We start from the raw sequence: 24,096 nt of genomic DNA, 5'->3' as shown, positions 1-24,096 counted from the left end.
CTCTAGTCTTTCCCGTTCTGTTGTTTTCCTCTATTTCTTTGCATTGATCACTGAGGAAGGCTTTCTTATCTCTCCTTGCTATTCTTTGGAACTCTGCATTCGGATGCTTATATCTTTCCTTTTCTCCTTTGCTTTTCGCTTCTCTTCTTTTCTCAGCTATTTGTAAGGCCTCCCCAGACAGCCATTTTGCTTTTTTGCATTTCTTTTCCATGGGGATGGTCTTGATCCCTGTCTCCTGTACAATGTCATGAACCTCATTCCATAGTTCATCAGGCACTCTATCTATCAGATATAGGTCCTTAAATCTATTTCTCACTTCCACTGTATAATCATAAGGGATTTGATTTAGGTCATACCTGAATGGTCTAGTGGTTTTCCCTACTTTCTTCAATTTCAGTCTGAATTTGGCAATAAGGAGTTCATGGTCTGTGCCACAGTCAGCTCCTGGTCTTGTTTTTGCTGACTGTATAGAGCTTCTCCATCTTTGGCTGCAAAGAATATAATCAATCTGATTTTGGTGTTGACCATCTGGTGATGTCCATGTATAGAGTCTTCTCTTGTGTTGTTGGAAGAGGGTGTTTGTTATGACCAGTGCATTTTCTTGGCAAAACCCTATTAGTCTTTTCCCTGCTTCATTCCATATTCCAAGGCCAAATTTGCCTGTTACTCCATGTGTTTCTTGAATTCCTACTTTTGCATTCCAGTCCCCTATAATGAAAAGGACATCTTTTTTGGGTGTTAGGAAAACAGAATATAGTTAATTTATCAAGTGTATTTTTTTAAATCAGCATTGCATTCTGATTTCAGGTTTTCTTTTAGTAGGGGCATATTTATTTCATGGCTTGTTACTATTGAATCTGTTTCCTAAAACAATTAAGGTATAGACTTTAGAATTATATAAGTTTAAATATAGGCTGTGAAGTTTGACACTTTCGAAGGTTTTGTGCTTTTTCCATTGTTTTCTAACCGTGTGACCTTGGATGAGTTGTGTAAACTTTTTGCTCCTTAGTTTCTTCACCTGTAAAATGAAATAATAATAGGTCTTTCATTCATATGAGAATAAGATGAAGTGATGTTAATAAGAGCTACTTGTATAAAAGTAAGAGCTCCAAAAAGTTCTCAGTGTTTGTATTTGATACTGCTATTTGGTCTACATTTGGTATCAACAGGGAAACATATAGCTTTTTAAAATATAGTTTGTCAAGGTTTTCTGCTTATCTTTCCTCTGGAAGATCTCCCTCTTACCCTCACCCCAGAAGAGAAGAACTTAGTACTCTATTCTTTTCTTAAATATTTCTAAATATAACTTGTGCAGTATGGTGTATGGCCCTCAGGAGTTTATTGTGTTGAGTGATTAAATGACAACAAAAGATTCTAGACCAGTGATTTTCCTTACTTTCCATGTCCCCTTTATTCATAGCAATTCTTTTAAGCTCCTCTTTATTGTAAATCACCTTTTAAGATGAGAGATGTTACTGATGAAAGGGTGTTGCATGTGTGAATAATTGTGAGGGCAAAAAGGTTAAAAGCCACCTGAGTGATGGTGATCCTGAGTCAGGAGAGTGCCAGGTGACTTGGCCATTTTAGAGTAGGATGTAATCCAGTGGCGTAGTGTGTTTAGCTCCAGAAAGAGGGAGCTTTCAGAGCTGATCAGGGTATCAAGACCTCAGTCAGTCCAAAAGGAAACTGAATGTAAATCCAGAAACAGGACTATAGGCCAGATATTTAGACTGAACCAACCAATGCAGACTTAATCAATTGAGGTGGCCAGAGTTACACCAGATAGCAGGATTACAGGTGTACAACTCTTTAGACGTCACTGGCTGGTTATTCTCAGTTTATGGCTGTCTGGTTTGACTTGATCAAGGTTAGCTCAAAGGCTTGAGGGCCTTGAAGGGCCTGACTTTTGTGTATTGGAGTTCTGCTGTGGCCTCAGTGAGTGGTACTTAGGAAAGGTGGTGGCTGAGGATACTTTGTCCAAGAGATGGATCTTCCTACTCTCACACAGAACTTGGATGTTACAGAAATATTTTATTATGCACAAAGTTATGAGAACAGCATTCTGAAGGCTTATGGGGTGCTCTTCTTTGGGGCTTCCTGCTTATTCATTGGGAGAAAACCCCCCTCCCCCCCAGAATGGACCCAAAATTGACTATTATTAAATGGATTGAGTTAACCTTCTAAAAGGATCTAATGATCTTAGGATCTAAAAGATCTCTTTGTTCCCATTGTATTCCTATTTAACAAACTGTAATTGAAACGTGCATGTTAGGTTAGATGCCCTTCTCTTCACTGGTCCCAGATCCCAATGTCACTCTCAGTCCCTAGATGTCTGGCCTAGTGTTGAGCCCCTTATCTGGTTGGACTTTAACTTGATGTTCCCTCACTTGGTTTCAGTTCCTGTGTGTCTGTCTGAATGTGAGCATCTCATTACATTGAGTGTGAACATTTAAAGACATGTAGGTGTTTGTACACTTTGGCTCCTAAGTGCAAGTTTACTACATTATATAGTGTTCATCTGAAAAACTAGTGAATTTTTTCCCTAAAGCTGAAAGAAAAAAATGAATGTGCTTTACTCATTGAGAAATGATGTATTGATTGCTAATGTGGAGGTTTTCTACAGATAAGTGGGTCCATAGATGATTTTTGCCTTATATGGTGTCTTTAGTACCTAACTTCTGCATACAGCTGGACATTATTATTTGGACTGTCAGTATTACAGGCTCTGAACCCATTTGTCCCATGACTGCTAACCTGGGAATGGGATTTAGAAGCTGGAGCCATTGGCTTCATAATCGACAGAAGTGGCCCCTTTATTTCTTGGGTTGACAAAGGGAGTGTCTGGAATCTCCAATTTGTTTAGCTTGTTTACCCTCAGCTTTAGGAGAAGGAACATCCTCAAGATATCTATTTTGGGTTTGTAGTTCAAGAGTCAAGGCTGTTCACTCTTTGATTTCTAAGACAGGATCTCATCATTGCCTGTGGTCTCCAGTCTATTTTAAGAACCTCTGAGCTGTGCCTCTCAGTTTCAGACATGTCCGTGTCCTCTTTTTAGGTTTCTGAAACAATCAGGAGTTCAGGCTAAGTTCAGAATGGTTAGCTGTTGTTTCAGGATGGTGTGGGTGGTACAGGAGCATCTTCCATATTTTTCCAGATATCCATGCCTGGACTCCCCTTGCAGATACTGGAGGTCTCAACTGATCCGATGAGAGTGAACAGCCCTGGTCTTAGAAGCTAGGCCAAGTGTTTAAGCACCCAGCACTGTTTTGGGGACAGTTACTGTGCACTCTAGTGGTTGGGGGGATGGATTGGCATTCTTAGGCTCAGGTCCAGTAGAAATCTGAGAGAGATGTGTAATAAAACATGTCCAAGGAGCTACATTTTTAAAAATAAAAACAAACTGATAAAATTAATTTGTATAATATATTTTATTTAATTCAATATATGCAAAATATTATTCAAGATGCACACATGTTAAGTTGCTTCAGTTGTGTCTGACTCTGTGTGACCCTATGGACTGTAGCCTGTCAGGCTCCTCTGTCCATGGGATTCTCCAGGCAAGAATACTGGAGTGAGTTGCCGTTCTCTTCTCTGTATTTCAAGAGGTGGTCAATATAAAAAACATTAATGAGATATTTACATTCTTTTGTGTACTAAGTCTCTGAAACCCAGTGTGTACATCTACAGCATATCTCAATTACTAACTACATCTGTAACAGTTTAAGTAAAATACAGTCCTGTCTGCAATAAAGTTATATTTAATTAAAAAATATTTACACTGCTTCAGTGTTTGGATGTAAATGTAAAAGTAAAAATTTTAAATGCATTTCTTCAGTCATACTAGTTGAGTTTTGATTGTGCACTAAATCAAATTACTGACCACGTGTGGCTCGTGGCCGTGGTATGGGATGGACCGGCTCTTGAGGATCCAACTGTCTTTCAGACCAACAGATGATCTTGCTTCTTTGGGAGCAGTCTGTCTTTCCCTGAGGTATTACAAGGGGATTGTCAGCTTTGACTGTCAGAGAAATATCTCCTCAGATCTCAGAGCCATTCAGCGAACGGTTCTCGTTTCGTATCAGGGCAGTTCCTGTTTGAGGTTCCCCTGTGGCTTCTTTGGGTTGAGCGTTATAGTCTATTTAGCTAAGTTCTTTCTTAGGGACCTTGGAAATGACCCAGGGGCCTACTTGAACAGACCTCTCAGATTGCTCTGTTTAGGCTACTTTGCCAGGGCCAAGATAATAGAACAGATGATCAGTCTCAGATAAGTCAGGGTTCCTACAGCTTCACAGGCTCAGGTGAAAGTGACAGATCTGAGCCTACTAGCGGACTGTGAAAGGGGCCATGGTGAAGGGAGTTCCTGACGGTGGAAAGTCTCCCAGGCACGTCTGGGTAAAAGGAAAGAAGTCCTCTCTTTGAGCTTCTTTTACTCTTGAGAGAAAACAGGCCAGAACTTCCCTGTTTGATGAAAGATCTTTGCCTAATGAACTGAGTGGCATGAAAACCTATGCTAAGTCGAAGATTACAAACTTGAAATGAATTTGCCCTGTAGAGGAATTTGATTTTAACTGCACAGGTTTTGTTTGCTTGTTTTATTTGTGTTTGTTTTTTAACTAGTCAGCCACATCTAAAATTTAGGAGAAATTTAGGTGAAAACTCTTAGAAAAAACATTTTCAATTTCTACTTGAAAATTTAGAAGCCTGTGATCATGCTGGGCTAGCCAGGACTGTGTCGAGCTGAGTGGCAGTCCTTCCCGTAAAACAGGGAATAGGAGAGATTCCCATAGAGCCCCTAGACTCTGAGAGTCCTCTGAATTTCTCTTTCCTTTCTCTCTTGTTTACTCTCCATTTCCTTTAGTCTCTTCTTTGAATTTTTTTCTTCTATCAGTGTGTAAAAATAATTCTTTTTGGGTTTTTTTTTGGCGGGGGGGATGAAAAATAGATTTATTAGTATTACTCTGTATGTATCTGTACATGTACTGTATGTTTCCACTTAGGGAATAGTCAGTAAAAAGGGATAAATTGAGAAAAATTAGGCAGCAACTAAAGAACAAAAAGTGCAGCAAGATATGAGAGGAAAAGTGAAGGAAATTACTTTATACTGGTAATTAATTTTATCATAAAGATTTGTTCATTCATGTCTGTTTTCAGTTTATCAGTGTAATAATTCCTTTCTTCAAATTGATTCGATTTAAATATAAAAATAATAATAGTTAATATTTATGAAATTATTTTTGTTCAATTGCTCAGTCATGTCTGACTCTTTGTGACCCCATGGACTGCAGCACACTAGGCTTCCCTCTCCTTTACCATCTCAGAATCATGTCCATTGAGTCGGTGATGCCATCCAACATCTCATTCGTCCTCTGTTGTCCCCTTTTCCTCCTGCCTTCAGTCTTCCCCAGCATCAGGGTCTTTTCCAGTGAGTCAGTTCTTCACATCAGGTGACCAGAGTATTGGAGCCTCAGCTTCAGCATCAGTCCTTCCAGTGAGAATTCAAGATTGATTTCCTTTAGAATAGACTGGTTTGAACTCCCTGCAATTGAGGGGACTCTAAAGAGTCTTCTCCAGTACCACAGTTCAAAAGCATCAATTCTTCCCTGCTCAGACTTATTTACGGTCCAACTCTCACATCTGTACTGGAAAAACCATAGCTTTGACTATATGGACCTTTGTCGGCAAAGTAATGTGTCTGCTTTCTAGGATGTCTAGGTTTGTCATGGCTTTTTTTCCAAGGAGCAAGCGTCTTTTAATTTCATGGCTGCAGTAACCATCTGCAGTGATTTTTGAGCCCAAGAAAATAAAGTCTGTCACTGTTTCCATTGTTTCCCCATCTATTTGCCATGAAGTCATTGCCTGGAGAATCCCAGGGACGGGGGAGCTTGGTGGGCTGCCGTCTGTGGGGTCGCACAGAGTCGGACACGACTGAAGCAACTTAGCAGCAACAGCAGCAGCAGCATGGGACCTGATGCCATGATGTTCGTTTTCTGAATTGAGTTTTTTTTTTCCTTTTTTTTTTTTAATTTATTTTATTTTTTAACTTTACAATATTGTATTGGTTTTGCCATATGGATGAATGTTGAGTTTTAAGCCAGCTTTTTTTTCTCTCCTCTTTCACTTTCATCAAGAGGCTCTTTAGTTCCTCTTCGCTTTCTGCCATAAGGGTGGTGTCATCTGCATATCTGAGGTTATTGATAATTCTCCTGGCAGTCTTGATTTCAGCTTATGCTTCATCCACCCGGCATTTTGCACGATGTACTCTGCATATAAGTTAAATAAGCAGGGTGACAATATACAGCCTTGACGTATTGCTTTCCCCATTTGGAACCAGTCTGTTCCATGTCTGGTTCTAACTGTTGCTTCTTGACCTGCATACAGGTTTCTCAGGAAGCAGGTAAGGTGGGTCTGGTATTCCCATCTCTTGAAGAGTTTTCCACATTTTGTTGTGATCCACACAGTCAAAGGCTTGTCATCGTCAATGAAACAGAAGTAGATGTTTTTCTGGAATTTTCTTGAAAAAAATTATCTTGAGTTTTCTGGAAATCTCTCTTTTGCTATGATCCAGTGGGTGTTGGCAATGTGATCTCTGGTTTCTCTGCCTTTTCTAAATCCAGCTTGAACCTCTGAAAGTTCTTGGTTCACGTACTATTGAAGCCTAGCTTGATTTTGAGCATTACTTTGCTAACATGTGAAATGAGTGCAACTGTGTAGTAGTTTGAACATTCTTTGGCATAGCCCTTCTTTGGGATTAGAATGAAAACTGACCTTTCCCAGTCCTGTGGCCACTGCTGTGTTTTCCAAATTTGTTGACATATTGAGTACAGCATTTTCACAGCATCATCTTTTAGGATATGAATAACTCAGCTGGAATTCCATCATCTCCGCTAGCTTTGTTTGTAGTGATGCTTCCTAAGGCCTGTGTGACTTCGCACTCCAAGATGTCTGGCTCTAGGTGAGTGATCACACCATTGTGGTTATCTGGGTCATGTAAGATCTTTTTTGTATAGTTTTTCTGTGTATTCTTGCCACCTCTTATTAATCTCTTCTGCTTCTGTTAGGTCCCAGCCTTTAGGTTTCTGTCCTTTATTGTGCCCATCTTTGCATGAAATGTTCCCTTGGTATCTCTTAATTTTCTTGAAGAGATCTCTAGTCTTTTCCATTCTATTGTTTTCCTCTATTTCTTTGCATTGTTCACTTTAGGAAGGCTTACCTGTCTCTCCTTGCTATTCTTTGGAACTCTGCATTCAGATGGGAATATCTTTCCTTTTCTCCTTTGCCTTTCTCTTCTCTTCTTTTCTCAGCTACTTGTAAGGCCTCCTCAGACAACCATTTTGCCTTTTTGCATTTCTTTTTCTTAGGGATGGTTTTGATCACCACCTCCTGTACAGTATTACAAACCTCTGTCCATAGTTCCTCAGACATTCTTGTCTATCAGATCTAATCCCTTGAATCTTTTTTGTCACTTCTGCTCTATAATCATAAGGGACTCGATATATGTCATACCTGAATGGTCTAGTGGTTTTTCCTACTTTCTTCAGTTTAAGTCTAAATTTGGCAATAAGGAGTTCATGATCTGAGCCAGAGTCAGCTTCAAGTCTTGTTTTTGCTGACTGTATAGAGCTTCTCCATCTTTGGCTGCAAAGAATAAACTCAGTCTGATTTTGGTATTGACCATCTGGTGATGTCCATATATAGAGTCTTCTCTTGTGTTGTTGGAGGAGGGTATTTGCTATGACCAGTGTGTTCTCTTGAAAAAACTCTGTCAGCCTTTGCCTTGCTTCATTCTGTACTCCAAGGCCAAACTTGCTTGTTACTCCAGGTAGCTCTTGACTTCCTACTTTTGCAGTCCAGTCCCCTATGATGAAAAGGACATCTTTTTTTTTTTTTTGGTATTAGTTTTAGAAGATCTTGTAGATCTTCACAGAACCGTTCAGCTTCTTCTGCATTAATAGTTGGGGCAAGGCCTTATGTTACTATGATATTGAATGGTTTGCGTTGGAAACGAACTGAGGTCATTCTGTCATTTTGAGATTGTACCCAAGACTATGATGGCTACTCCATTTCTTCTTAGGGATTCTTGTCCACAGTAGTAGATATAATGGTCACCTGAATTAAATTTGCCTATCCTGGTCCATTTGAGTTCACTGATTCCTAAAATTCACTCTTGCCATCTGCTGTTTGACCACTTTCAATTTACCTTGATTCATGGACCTAACATTCCAGGTTCCTGTGCAGTATTGTTCTTTACAGCATCAGATTTTACTTTAACCACCAGTCACATCCACAACTGGACATTGTTTCCGCTTTGTCTCAGCCTCTTCATTCTTTCTGGAGCTATTTCTTTGCTCTTCTGCAGTAGCATCTTGAGCACCTACTGACCTTGGGAGTTCATCTTTCAGTGTCATATCTTTTTGCCTTTTCATACTGTTCATGGAGTTCTCAGGGTAAGAATGCTGAAGTGGTTTGCTGTTCCCTTCTCCAGTGCACCACGTTTTGTCCGAACTCTCCAACATGTCCCATCCATCTTGGGTGGCCCTTCACAGCATGGCTCAGAGTTTCATTGAGTTAAACAAGGTTGTAATCCTTGTGATCAGAACAATTATACCAAAGAAGTTCTCACACTGTTGCAAAAGTTCTAGGCTCCACAACAGATTTCCCAACCTGGGGATCCAACAGAGGAACTGCATATCCCCAGGGAATCTGACTTTGAAGGTCAGCAGGATTTGATTACAGAACTTCCACAGAACTGGGGAAACAGACTCTTGGAGGGAACAACAAAACCTTTTATGCACCAGGACCCAGGAGATAGGAGCAGTGACCCCATAAGAGACTGAGTCAGACTTGCCTAAAAGTGTCCAGGAGTCTCCAGTGGAGATATGAGTTGACAGTGGCCTGTCACGGGGTCAGTATCATTGACTACAACAGTCCTAGGAGCCATGGGTGCTGACCTAAGTCCTTTTGCAGAAATTCACCATTACCCCTACCATAGTTTGACCTCAGGCCAAATTACAGGGAAGGAACACAGCCCCACCCATCAACAGAAAATTGGATCAAAGAGTTACTGAGCATGGCCTTGCTCACCAAAGCAAGACCCAATTTTCACCACAGCCAATACTTCCAATCAGGAAGCTTCCGCAAGCTTCTCATCCTCATCCATCAGAGGGCAGACAGAATGAAAACAAGAATCACAGAAAACTAACTAAACTGATCCCATGGATCACAGCCTTGTGTCACTCAGTGAATCAAGAAAGTGAAGTGAAGTCACTCAGTTGTGCCCGACTCTTTGTGACCCCATGGACTGTAGCCTACCAGGCCCCTCTGTTCATGGGATTTCCATTCCAAGCAAGAATATTGGAGTGGATTGCCATTTCCTTCTCCAGGAGATCTTCCCGACCCAGGGGTTGAACCCGGGTCTCCCGTATTGTCGGCAGACGCTTTACCGTCTGAGCCACCAGGGAAGTCAGTGAATCAAGACTAAGAGGTAAAAGGTGAGTCATTTGGATATCCTGGAGGGACGAGTGTCCAAGGCAACAACTGCAAAACTGCAAAAGCCCCGAAGCATTAATCTCTTTGGTGTGTTTGAGAAATAGCAAGCAGTGTGACTGGAGTGGGCCAACTTAGGAGATGAGGTCAGAGAGGTGGTTGGAAGAACCAGGTTGTGTAAGGTTGTCATATAGGCCATTGTAAGGTAGTGCTACTGAACATGGTGGGAAGCCATTGGGGGTTTGGAATGGAAGAAAGATGATTTGAATTATTTTCAAATCATGTATATTGTCATATAGCATTTTATTTTATTGTTATTGTATGTAATACATAATTATTAATTAACATACGTAATTTAAAGGATCATTTGCCTGCTTCTTTGAAAATAGCCTGAAGGGAAGACATATTACTTAGGGTATAGGTTAGGTACAGTTGCTGTGATAAAGAGTTATAAAACGAAAATCTGAGCAGTCTAGATAAATTTGACGTCTGTGCTCTATGAAACCATTCCAGAATCCAGAATTTTTCCATCTTTCTGTTTTACCATTTTTCAGAGTTCTGTCTGAATCTGTGTGGTCGATACTAGATCACTATTAAGAAGGTATTCCAGCCTGTAGAAAAAGGAAGCAATGAAATCCAGAGCCAAGAATTTCCTTTTAAACAAGTGAGGTAGACATTACATATCTGTCTGCGGACTTCAGTTTGCAGTCCACGGAAAGGGTGGATTAGCCACACTTGCCTCAGGGCTGGTTGGGAAATGTTATCTCAGGATTGCTCATCATTCAGCAGGAAAAGAAGAAGAAAACAGAAATGACAAGTTGTCAACCACAGTCTTGCAGTTCACCTACTAAAGTATCCATGTGTATCGTTCATCCTGCCTGTCGAAAATACTCCAGTTCCCATTGCCAAAGGAGACAGACAATCCAGGATCCATCGTACTGTTATATTAATCCAACTGAGAGAGCAGATCCACCTGTTAGATCTGCAAGTCCAGTGACCTGGAGACAAAACACAGTTACTGTTCCTCCCTTGCCCCTCCCACATACACCTGACATATAGTGGTGGATCAAAAACAGGAAAAGAATAATAAAATTTTCCATTTGGGTAAGCAAACAATGAGAGAAGTCACTGGTTGAGGGTAATGCTGGGCAGTAATGGTATAGCAGCTCTTCTGGTAAGAATGCCTATATTCATTGTACTCTGACCCCTGTCTTTGCTGTCCGGGTGTTTCTTCCTTATGTTAACCTCCATGATCACATCTGAAGTTTGTATTGAAAATTTTCCCAGTTGGGAAGGCATCTAGTTTTCATAGTTAGCTTTGTGCTACGGTAGGCTTGCCATCCTGCAAGTTACACAGTCATAGGTGTTTGCAGGTTAGCTTTTAATATCTTTGACAAATACAGTTCTCTCAAAAATATAGTAGGGTTCATTTGTGTTTGTCTCCATTCAGTTCTGGTGCCAGTGACTATAGCAAAATAGTTCTTTCCTGCTGTGGTTCTTAAGCCTGACTTATTTATTGCTTTCCTGTGCACTCAGCACTTTCTCTTTGTCTTGAAGGCATCTGAAACAGGAGGCATTGCTGAATGGGATGGCAGCACCCTAATATAATCTTATCCACAGTGCTGTACTTCTTTGTTTCATCAGGAAGTCTTAAAAGTTCTGTGAAAAATGCCATTGGTAATTTGATAAGGATTGCATTAAATCTGTACATGGCCTTAGGTCATTTTAACAATATTGATTCTTCTAATTCAAGAACATGGTATATGTTTCCATCTGTTTTTGTTGACATGCGTTTCTTTCATCTGTGTCTTAGAGTTTTTGGAGTATAGATCTTGCCTTTTTAGGTAGGTTTATTGCTTGGCATTTTATTCTTTTTGATGCAATGATAAATGGGATTGTTCCTTAATTTTCTTTTCTGATAGTTCACTTTTGTCTATAGAAATAGCAACAGATTTCTGTATATTAATTTAGTACCCTGCAACTTTACTGAATTCATTGATGAGTTCCATTAGTTTACTGGTAGCATTGTTAGGGTTTTCTAGAACAGAAATTTTAAGATGTGTATGAAAACACAAAAGACCTCAAATATACAAAAAATCTTGAGAAAGAAGAGCAGAGCTGAAGGAATCATACTCCTTGACTTCAGACTATACTACAAAGCTACAGTAATCAAAACAGTATGGTACTGGCACCAAAACAGACATATAGATTGATGAAAAAGGATAGAAAACCTATATATAAACCCTTACTCTTATGTCAATTAATCAATGACAAAGGAAGAAGAATATACAGAGGAGAAAAAACAGTCTCTTCAATAAGTGTGCTGAGAAAACTGAGCAATTGCATGTAAAAAAATGAAATTGCAGCATTCTCTAACTCCATATACAAAAGTAGACTCAAAATGGATTAAAGACCTAAATGTAAGTTTGGATACTATAAAACTCCTAGCGTAAAACAGACCAAACACTCTAATAAATCAAAAATAAACAAATGGAACCTAATGAAACTTAGAAACTTTTACACAGCAAAAGAAACCATAAAAAAATAAAGATTTAACTACAAAATGAGAGAAAATATTTGCAAGCGATGCAACTGACAAGGGCCTAATTTCTAAAATATACAAACAACTCATATGATACAGCAAAAAAAAAAAAATCGGTCAGAAGACCTAAACAGACATTTCTCCAAAGGAGCCATGCAGGTGGCCAATAGGCAAATGAAAAGATCTTAACATTGTCAGCCATTAGAGAAATGAAAAGCAAAACCTCAATGAAATACCACTGCATACTGATGAGAATGACCATCATTAAAAAGTTTACAAATAACAAATGCTAGAGAGGGTGTGGAGAAAGCATTCCCACTGATTGGCAACTTAGTGCAGCAATTATGAAAAACAGGCTGGAGGTTCCCCAGAAAACTAAAAATAGAATTAGTATATGATCCAGTAATCTCACTCCTGGGCTATATAGCCAGACAAAACTATAATTCAAAAAGATACATGCATCTTTATGTTCTGTAGTAGCACTGTTTATAATAGTCAAGACATGGAAACAACTTAAATGTCCATTGACAGATGAATGAATGATGAAGATGTGGTATGTGTGTGTATATTAATATATATATGTGTGTATTACATATACATATATATATGATGACATACTGTTCAGCATAAGGAATGAAGTAAGGCCATTTACAGCAACATGGATGCAACTAGAGATTACCATACTAAGTGAAGTATGTCAGAAAAAGACATGTACCATATATCACTTATATGTGGAATTTAAAATTAAACTTATCTATAGACATATAGAACAGATTTGTGTACCAAGTGGGAGGGTTTGGGGAAGGATGGACTGGGAGTTTGGGGTTAGTAGATGCAAGCAATTACATACAGGGTAGAGAAACAACAAGGTCCTGCTGTATGGCACAGGGAACAAATAATACTCATTATCTTGAGATAAATCATAACAAAAAACAGTGGATGTATGTGTGTTTAACTGAGTCACTTTGCTATACCATAGAAGTTAACACAACGTAAATCAACTATGCTTCAGTAAAAAATAGAAAGAAACTACAATGAGGTATTGTCTCACACCAGTCAGAATGGCCATCATCAGTAAATGTTTGCAAGGGCATGGATTAGAGGGAACCCTTCTACAGTGTTGATGCGAATGTAAATTGGTACAGCCACTATAGAGAACAATATGGAGTTTCCTTAAAAATAATAGAGTTACCATATAATCCAGCAGTCCCACTCTGCACATATATCTGGAAAAGATGAAAACTCTAATTTGAAAAGATGCATGCAACTCACTCTTCATAGCAGCGCTATTTACGATAGTCAAGACATGGAAGCAATCTAAATGTTCATCAACAGATAAATGGATAAATATGTGTTACATATATACATTGGAATATTCAGTTCAGTACAGTCGCTCAGTCGTGTCCAACTCTGCGACCCCATGGACTGCAGCCCACCAGGCCTCCCTATTGATCACTGACTCCCGGAGTTTACCCAAACTCCAAACAAAGTCCATTGACTTGGTGATGCCATAAAAAAGAATGAAATAATGCCATTTGCAGACATGGATGAACCTAGAGATTATCATATTAAGTGAAGTAAGTCAGATAGAGGAAGACAGATAATCATATGATATCTCTTATATGTGGAATCTAAAAAAAAAAAAAGATACAAATGAACTTATTCACAAAACAAAAATAGACTCACATAGAAAACAAATTTATCTTAACCAAAGGGGAAATGTTGAGGAGAATGGAATAAATTAGGAGATTAGGATAGGAGATATAAAAACCACTATATATGAAATAAATAACAAGGACCTATTGTATAGCACAAGGAACTATATTCAATATCTTGTAAGGGATTATAATGGAAAAGAGTCTGAAAAGGAATATATATGTAATTGAGTCACTTTGCTGTATATCTGAAGTGAAAACATTTTAAATCAACTATACTTCAATAAAAAGTTTGTTTTGAAAAAAATGTCTTAATAGAAGTCTTTGGGAAAAGTACTAATAATCTTATCTCCTAATAATGCAGATATTGAAGGAGTTGACTACAGGGACCCATTTCTACTCTATTTCCTTCCATCTTTCGTTGCCAACTGGCCAGTTCTTGCCTGAATAAAGGCAGCAAAGAACCACTGGCACACATGAATGTTGTGGTTCTTTTCATATTCTTACCTTGATGTTCTGAGGTTTTTATGGGCACCACGTTCTGTAAGTTATTGTCGGCAGCAGTTTCTGGCATGTTTTGCTCCAATATAACCAGGGTCACCATTATTTTCTTAATAGTTTTGCCTATTACTCTGTTGCCTGGTACCCAGTGACTTAGCCAGTGCCACATATTTTAGAATTTTGTTATGACAGTTCTCTAATTCTGGTATTAATTTCTGTATTGAAGAAAAAGCTGCTGTAAAGGGATTACAAAAGTGAAATGGTATACATGAGGAAAAAAGATATTTCTTGCTCAGATAACAGGCCTACTGATACAGGTGATAGAGATGCTATGTTCCCTGAAGGAAATGAAGACTTGAGAGGTAAACTACCAAAATGTTGGATTTGAACTCAGATCCTAAGCCTTGTTTTAATCATTGTGCTGTACTTAATCTATATTAATCTCTTCCTGGTGGTTAGTGAGCTTTTTGAGATGTTGGGAACTTACCTCAGGGGCCTTGACCTCTTGCATTTGCTAGCTTCTAGTAAGTGTTCAATAAATGTTTGAATGATTGAATACCTATTTTATTTCTGAGTAAGTTAAGGCATAGAGACCTAACCAAACTTGACACAGGCAGGGCTAGAACACAAGAATATATGTACAGGAGAAGCTGTCTTAGAGAAGAGACTACTTCCATGAACAGGAAATATATAAAGGCAGTATCATTTTGATCTCCTTAGAAATAGTTACTATAAAAATCTTTTGATTATTAAGCTTTAACAATTAAGGAAGGTGGTAAAGTCTATATATACATGATGGAAAGAAGAAAAAAATCTATGAAGAAGTGTGAATGTGGTTTTCATTCTAACATTTTTAGTACCTAAAATAATTATACCAAAGGCAAAAGACTTCTTTTAAATTTAAGCAATAAATATTTGGAGTGTGGAAAAAAAAACTATCCACAGTATATCCAGGCACCTTTTTTGTCAAAATATTTTAAATAGCTCATAGCATATGTGTGTATGTATATATACACACGTTTCATATCTCTCTATTTATGTGTGTGTGAAGTTTCAAAAATCATTTCTTCTACCAAGGGAATGGCATATTTTAAAATGGTGAGTTCTGCATCTTAAACATTGATAAGTTTAGGACTTCCTTGGTGGTTCCAGGGGTTGGGAATCCACCTGCCAGTGCAGGGGACACAGGCTCGGTTCCTGGTCCGGGAAGATTCCACATGCTGTGGGGCAGCTGAGCCATGTGTGAAAACTGCTGAGCCCACATGCCTAGAGCCTGTGCTCCACAGTGAGAGAAGCCACCACAGTGAGAAGCCCGTGCACCGCAACTAGAGAGTAGCCCTTACTTGCTGCAACTAGAGAAAACCTACGCACAGCAGCAAAGACCCAGCACAGCCAAAAATAATAAATAAACAGAAAATTCTTAAAAAAGTGAAAAGCTTATACTGTTTTGGGTATTCATGAGGATTGTTTCTGAACCACTGAACTAAGAAAATACTCCTCTATTTATTATTGTACTTTGAAGTGTACACAGGTGAATCATAACAAAGATAATAGTTACTATTGATGTGTGAAACTGAATGAAAACAAATTTCTAACCCTTATTCCTAAGCCTTATGGATATGGATCTTCTGGATAAATTGAAAGTACTAAGTAACAAAGCATAGGTTTCCTTAAAATGGACATTTGTATGCCTCTTATTTTGTTTGAGATGTTATTTTTTCTTTCTCATAGGGGGAGCACTATTATTTTAGCAAGAATCACTAACTGGAAGTGCAGCATTGGTTATTTAATGATATTAAAATGAAGTTTTGATCAGCAGAGGTAAGACGATGGCATTTCTTTTGTGTTCAATTCATAATCAAAATATTTGCTAGATTTCTATGAAGAACTGTTTTAAGAAATGCGAAGGGTCAATATTATCCCACTTGCAAGTAACAAGTTAGCCTTCCCAAGCACCATGGATGTCAGCAGAAGACTCAAGACTCCTCCTGGGTCAGAGAAAAGGACAGTTTATATGCGGGGCAATAGCAGTGGCTGGAGTACGAGGCAGCCTGCGTAAGAGTAGTTTATGTTACATGAGAGGACGCCTGAGCTGAGGGACCTGAATCTTTCGTGAGGGACAGTGAGCTTGCTGATTTATGCTTCAGAGGAGACTTAATCTCTATCACACTGGACAGTAAAAAGATTTGCCCTTTACTCCAGAATGAGACACTGTCCCTGATTCCTGACGCTTTGCTAAACATGTGTCCTTGAAAAATAGTCTGAAATAAAGGCAGTCAGTGTCTCTGCTTGCAAGACATGCAGAAACATAAGGACTCTCAGAATTGTCTTTCAACACTTTCTTACTACATCAAATTGCTTTTTAAAGTGTGTATTATTGATAAGGATGATTGCAGTGATGCTTTTTGAAATGGTGTGAAGATGGAAACTATTAAACTATTAATACCTAACAATAGGAGATTGTTTAAATTATAACATCATGGTATAATAGTTATTAACATAGATATTGGTAAAAATAAATGAAATAAGCAGATTATATTAAATGTATACATAATTTGATCCTACTTTTATAGAAATTGTACAAATATATATATACAAATATAAAGAAATATACCAAAGTATGTATTTCAGTGGATAGAATTATAAATGTTTTCTTTTTTGCTTGTCTCTCTCTTTTTGACCTCTTGAAAATGAACACTTTAGACTTTTGTAATGAGGGGGAAATTGTTTTTAATTAAAAAGTGAGCAGTCATTTAAGAACTTCACCTGACAGAGAAAAAGCTTCATAAATTTAAATGGAAATTAAAGAATGCTAATTCTTTTTTTGACTCTGAGTTGCCTTTATGTGAAGTGCAGTGTAGAACTAGAAGAGAATAATTAGGTAACTTAATTTTTCTCTTAAAAAGTTACCTTTTACCTATGATAAAGTCAATAGTTACTTTGAACAATTTGCTGTATTATTTATTATCACATAGTTGTCACAAAGAGAAACAAATCTTAGAAAAGCATTCAAACAGGGCAGATCTTCTAGGGTAGTGCTGTTTAGTATTTCCTTAGTATATATGTATAGTGAGTACATATGTATAGATTCTGGTGCTGTACAGTCGGATCAAGCTAAGTTAGGAGCACTAAATGAATTGTCTTCATTTTTATTTCCTGCCTGCATATCATACTCTGAAATATGTTTAATGTTAGTGATTTTGTAAGTTGGCATTTTTTTTGTGCTTCTCATGATTTTTTTCCCCCTACTTTAACCAAGGTGCTGTTACCAGATTTGTCTTCTGAGTATAAACTAAAAATGACTGAAGTTCAAGCAATGGTAGAATTCTCCGTGGAGCTAAACAAGTTCTACAATGTGGATTTATTTCAGAGAGGGTTTGTATTTTAATGTGAAAATTATGTATTTTGCATAAGATAAATTGTACAGTTTTCATTTAAATTTAAGTACATACTTTTGTTTGAGCATATATAAAGAAAACAATGAGCTATGTTCAAGGATTTTCTTAGTGAAATTTTATTTCTAAATAAATGAGTATTATTCCTATGGATTTAATGAAGATTCTGGATATATTTAACTTATGCTTATGAATTTGTGCTGAGCATTGAGAGGACTTCACTGAAAATTGATAAGAAAGATTTCATTTCTGCTTTTTTAAAAGATGACAGTGTGTGGGCTTTCAAAAAAGCAGAATATACACACACAATATACATATACAAAATAGCTTAGTAGGAATACAGTATGATGACTCTTTAAAAAGTATATATAGAAAGTGCTCTAGAAATCAGAAGTGAAAGACCTCTTTCTGGTAGCACGTCAGGAAAGGCCCATGACAGGGGGATAGGGTCAAAGCATGGGTAAGAGTGATAGGGAGAGGATGAGGTGAAAGAGCCTCTTGGTGGGAGAAAACATTGTGAATCCAGTCTTGGAAATAGGAATGAGCATGTTATTTTAGAGTCCTAAGAGGCTGGATATTTTCTGGTAGAATTGCAGAAGAAAAGACAGCAGAGGAGAGGTTATGTTTGTGAAGGGCTTTTGTTGTCTGGAGGAGAGTTGATACTAGGGATTGGGGTAGCTACTGGTGGTTTCCAAGAATGGATGACATGGTCACCATTATTACAATTAGTACTTACTGGCATATGGAGAGCATGATGATACTGAATGGATGGTCCGGCAGAAGAAATAGAGGCCCAGGGGCAGGGTAGAGGGGCTCACAATATCTCAGGACATAAACCTGAATCTCTACGCTGGGGATGGTAGTGGTAGGGCCATGACTGGGGAGATGATGAAAGAAATAATCCTATTGTTGATTGTTTATCTCGGCTTTGCCATCTTGTTGAAAAAACAAAGACAGCTGTGCTCTGCACCACATGGTCTCTCACCCATCAGCAGGACAGCCTGGGCTTGTCCCCCTGGCAGAGGGGGAGTCCAGGAAAGTGAGCAGAAGGTGCAGGGTCCCCTCACTGACACAGAGCCTTCCCAGTGCTGGGCTGGTGGCTCTTGGGCCAGTGAAACCTCTGTAAAACTTGATGGGAATTCTGTGTGTTTGGCATGGTTGATTCCATGCTCTGAAACCCACACCCACACTTGTTTAGTGAGACGTGACTGCTCTCTAGATGAATCACTACTGTGTAGAGATCAGAATTCTGTGGGATCCTGCCCTTGAACTTCCTAAAAGCCCTTTTGTCAAGCTGAAAATGTCTACTTAGACACTGCCCTTAGCTCTTTTGGAGATCTTAAGAAAGGGATTAACAGCCACACCCTTGATTAGATCTTTGTATGAAGTTTTATTTTCCAAACCAGGAAGTCTTGATTCCTCTCTGTTTTCTCTAGATTCTGCTTATAAAATGACCAGGTGTTTCTTTAGCTCATCTCTTTCTTGCAGAACCTTACTGTATGGCTTGGAGCAACCAGGTGACATTTTCAGCATTCTGCCAGAAAATTAGCTTGCTCAAGCCAAAAAGTTTCTTTTAAATACAGTCTAACTTCTTTTAAGTTATTGTTTGAAAGCATAGTCACCAAAAATTTATCACTACAAAACATGGGTCACTGTTTTTTAAGTCTCATATAGTTTCCTCATTATTTTTCTTGCCTTTGTAACTGTAACTACTACTTTGGTCCCAAAGTCAATGACACATATTTTGTTTTTATTAGTACCAATTTCTGTATTAGTTATTTATTGCAACAGTAATGCAGCTAACAAAAACCCAAAGCCTCAGTGGCATCACAATGGTAAACATTTATTTCAGCTCACAGATCTGTGGACCAGCTGGATGGTTGTGCTAATCTGGGTTGGCTGGGCTCGCTCGCAGTCGGCTGGCAGGGAGCTGCATGGTATAGAATGGACTCACCTGGGTGCACTCATCTCTGCTCTATCACCTCTCATCCTGCAGTGTTATTCTCACTGAGGAGGCAGGAGTCCAGAGAGACAGAGAAACCTTACAAAAAGACCTAGGCTTGGCACTAGCTCACTGTCTTCTCTGCCACAGCATACTGCCTAAAACAAGTGGTCAGGACAGCCCAAAGGGCTGGGGACCTGCACCCTACTTGTTGAAGGGAATCTTACTGTGAGAGGCATGGATACGAGGATGGGTGAAAAAAAACTGAGGACCTTTAAAAGTCTCCCACGCACTTTAATGTTTTGGGGGGATTGTTATTGATTTCTGTAAGACCTTTTGAGGTTATTAAGTGAAAGCAAAAGTTGCTCAGTTGTATCTGACTCTGCAACCCCATGGACTACACAGTCCCTGGAATTCTTCAGGCCAGAATACTGGAATGGGTAGCTTTTCCCTTCTCCAGGGGATCTTCCCAACCCAGGGATCAAACCCAAGTCTCTCGCCTTGCAGGTGGATTCTTTACCAGCTGAGCCACCAGGGAAACCTAAGAATACTGGAGTGGGTAGCCTATCCCTTCTCCAGCGGATCTTCCTGACCCAGGAATCGAACTGGGGTCTTCTGCATTGCAGGCGGATTCTTTACCAACTGAGCTATGAGGTTATTAGGAGTAGGATTTAATAACTGATTCCATGTGGAGGATATTGCAGAGACAGAAAAAACATTAAAAAATATGTATGTGGAGGTATGTCTTTACATGATGTCGAGGGTTACTTTGAAATAGCTCAGCAAGAAAAAAATTACGTATGAATCAAATGTGGCAAAATCTTTTTTATTGGTGGAAAATGGGCAGTGGGGATTGAGTTCACTGCTCTACTTTTTACAAATTTGGAATTTTTAATAAAAAATTTAAATGATAATGCTGAAGTTTTGCATCACATTTACTTGGACAGTATTAGTGATACTGATGTACATAATGAAGTTACAAGGGATCGTAGTGTAGAATTTAAGGTTGGATCATTTTGTTAGGTTGAGTGTGAGGTAAGATCCAAGTAGAGATAGTTCATAATTGAAGATATGGAACTGGAAATACGGTCTAAGTGAACTTCTCTTCCATCTTACTGTCAGCCATCATCAGCATAGCATGTATGATTGCTGCTTTCATTTATTTTCTGTTATTCTGCAATCTAGTTTCCACATCCATTGAGGACTCTTGAAGAATGTAGTTACTGATCTTTGAAAAATCTAGTAATTAGAGGCTTATTGTTTTTAGATATATTACTTGACTTGTTTATTTGTAAGAATGTTTTTGAGGATATAATTTAGTCTTTTTTCTATTCTGATTTAATTAGTTCCTACCTTTTAAATCTTTGCTTTATGCTTCTTATTGTGCCTTTACTGCCTTTGCCATATAAGTCAGTTAACTTGGAGCTTGTGTTTGCTATAATGTTAAGTAATTGTCAGTTTTGGTATATAAACAGATACATTTATTTAAATTTATATTTAAATGCTAGTAAATAAAATATGTCTTTTCCAGTTTATTTTCTGTATGTGAAATGACTTTTTAGGAGACTGAGATGAGAAACTTAAAAATTCAAGTAATGAAATGGAGGCAGACCTCAGAAATACTGCAGGTTCAGCTTCTGAACACCTCAGGAAAGTGGGTATCACAGTGAAGTCACGTGAAGTTTGTGGTTGCTCAATGCATATAAACGTGATGTTTATATAAACTGTAGTCTGTTATGTCTAAAAATACAATGTGCATACTGTAAGTAAAAAGTACCTTAATGCTAGAAAATGCTAACCATCATCTGAGCTTTCGGTGAAGCATAATCTTTTTGTAGTAGTCACGTCAAAGATTAACTATCACAGATCACCATAGCAAATATAATAGCAATGAAAGTGAAATTTTCTGAAAATGACCACAGTTTCTGTGGCACAGAGACACAAAGTGAGCAAATGCTGTTGGGAAAATGGCACCAATAGGCTGCTCAGCACAGAGTTACCACAAAACTTCATTTCGTAAAAAACACATGATCCACAAGGTGTAGTAAACCGAAGTGTGATAAAATGAGATCTGCCTGCAGTCCTGTGGAGTATTTTACTTCGATGTTTTAGAAATAACATCAATAACTGAATAGCGCTGGAGTCATAGCCCAGCAGGAACTAAATGGAAGTGGAGTGTGAATAAGCACCACTTGTGCGTGTTTGGTAACAGTACTTGTCCTGCACGTCCCTAGGGCTGAGTGTTTAACTTTGCCACTGTTGTTACACGATAAGAAAGCAGTTAGACACCTGCTTATTTAACTTATATGTAGAGTACATCATGAGAAACGCTGGGCTGGAAGAAGCACAACCTGGAATCAAGATTGCCGGGAGAAATAGCAATCACCTCAGATATGCAGATGACACCACCCTTATGGGAGAAAGCGAAGAGGAACTAAAGAGCCTCTTGATGAAAGTGAAAGAGGAGAGTGAGAAAGTTGGCTTAAAGCTCAACATTCAGAAAACGAAGATCATGGCATCTGGTCCCATCACTTTATGGGAAATAGATGGGGAAACAGTAGAAACAGTGTCAGACTTTATTTTTCTGGGCTCCAAAATCACTGCAGATGGTGACTGCAGCCATGAAATTAAAAGATGCTTACTCATTGAAAGTTATGACCAACCTAGATAGCATATTGAAAAGCAGAGACATTACTTTGCCAACAAAGGTCTGTCTAGTCAAGGCTATGGTTTTTCCAGTAGTCATGTATGGATGTGAGAGTTGGACTGTGAAGAAAGCTGAGCGCCGAAGAATTGATGCTTTTGAACTGTGGTGTTGGAGAAGACTCTTGAGAGTCCCTTGAACTGCAAGGAGATCCAACCAGTCCATTCTAAAGGACATCACTCCTGAGTGTTCATTGGAAGGACTGATGCTAAAGCTGAAACTCCAGTACTTGGGGCACCTCATGCGAAGAGTTGACTCATTGGAAAAAACCCTGATGCTGGGAGGGATTGGGGGCAGGAGGAGAAGGGGACGACAGAGGATGAGATGGCTGGATGGCATCGCCGACTTGATGGACATGAGTTTGAGTGAACTCTGGGAGTTGATGATGGAAAGGGAGGCCTGGTGTGCTGCGATTCATGGGGTTGCAAACAGTCAGACACGACTGAGCGACTGAACTGAAACTCCAGGCAGGCATAGAGAGAGAACATGTGACGTCTGATTAGGTCCGTTTTTACCATAATTATATCATTGTTTCCTTAATGGTAAGCAAATAGTCAAGATACTAACAATATAAAGAAAAACTACCTTTATTTTCATTTTAATCTGTTCTTTTTAAAAATATGGTAGATTGTAAACTCTGGAAAACAAAATTGAGACTCTAAAGCATTGATTATAAATTTGATGTTATTTAATGGTATGTGGATGTATGTCTTATAAATGAGTGCTATGAGAGCTCAGTATAATTACCTTGTTTTGAGTTTATTTACTAGCAATACATGATTTCATAATGGTGGTCTTCCCAAATGACTCTTTCAAAATTCATTTAAGAGGGCTTAAAGCAGGGAGGAAATTTTGCTTTTTAAATATACGTGGAAGATTGTTGTTTGGACTTCTGCTCCCAGCAGCATAAAGGATATGAAAGTGGGATTAAATTGAAGATATAACAACTAAAGTTAGGTATTAAACTGAGGGGGAAATTTCCTCTCTTTGGAGACCACTGAAAAATTATTAGAACTTTTTTTTCTGGAATTCGTTAGGATATTGCTATCTGTCGTACTCATCTGCATAGTTTGTTACTAATTCAAGAAAAGGTGAAATACTTTTGCCAAAATATAAATTACTGTGCTGCTTTCTTCAGTGAGAAAGTCTTGCTTAAAGAAAAACAAAGGACTAACTAAAATTGTGTGCTCTGAGATAGGGTTGATTTTATTTCACTGCAGATTGATAACATGTCACAAAGATGCACCTGTGTACATACCACAGTTTAAAGAACACAGCTTTAGAATTAGTGAATGGCTTTTAGAATGGAGTTGACTTTAATTCATTTCAGAAGGAGGCAAATGGACTAGCCTTGCATGCATGCATGATGCTAAGTTGCTATAGTCATGTCTGACTCTTTGCGACCCCTTGAACTGTAGCCCCCCAGGCTCTCTGGCATTGGATTCTCCAGGCAAGAATACTGGAGTGGGGTGTCATACCCTCCTCCAGGGGATCTTCCCAACCCAGGGATCGAACTCACATGTCTTACGTCTCCTACATTGGCAGGCAGATTCTTTACCACTAGCATCACTTGGCAAACTGGGACTAGCATTCAGTTCAGTTCAGTCTCTCAGTTGTATCTGACTCTTTGCGACCCCATGAATCGCAGCATGCCAGGCCTCCCTGCCCATCACCAACTCCTGGAGTTCACTCAAACTCACGTCCATCGAGTCAGTGATGCCATCCAGCCATCTCATTCTCTGTCGTCCCCTTCTCCTCCTGCCCCCAATCCCTCCCAGCATCAGAATCTTTTCCAATGAGTCAACTCTTCGCATGAGGTGGCCAAAGTACTGGAGTTTCAGCTTTAGCATCATTCCTTCCAAAGAAATCCCAGG

General features: G+C 38.8%; 1 protein-coding gene across 2 annotated transcripts in view; it reads left to right on the top strand.

The window, feature by feature from the left end:
• Positions 1 to 24,096, top strand: part of FAM135A (family with sequence similarity 135, member A) — a 153,737-nt gene that overhangs the window by 4,736 nt on the left and 124,905 nt on the right. For both annotated transcript variants that reach the window (XM_010848500.1, XM_010848498.1), the window contains exons 2-3: positions 15,913 to 16,002; positions 17,441 to 17,556. In XM_010848500.1, coding sequence (XP_010846802.1) covers positions 17,480 to 17,556 — 77 coding nt within the window. In that variant the 5' untranslated portion in view covers positions 15,913 to 16,002; positions 17,441 to 17,479. The remainder of the gene's footprint in view (positions 1 to 15,912; positions 16,003 to 17,440; positions 17,557 to 24,096) is intronic.

This window comes from Bison bison, unplaced genomic scaffold (genome assembly GCF_000754665.1).
Source record: "Bison bison bison isolate TAMUID 2011002044 unplaced genomic scaffold, Bison_UMD1.0 scf7180017864268, whole genome shotgun sequence".
Taxonomy (NCBI): domain Eukaryota; kingdom Metazoa; phylum Chordata; class Mammalia; order Artiodactyla; family Bovidae; genus Bison; species Bison bison.
The sequence above is the reverse complement of the archived record's forward strand: the minus strand, read 5'-3'. Positions and strand labels throughout refer to the sequence as shown.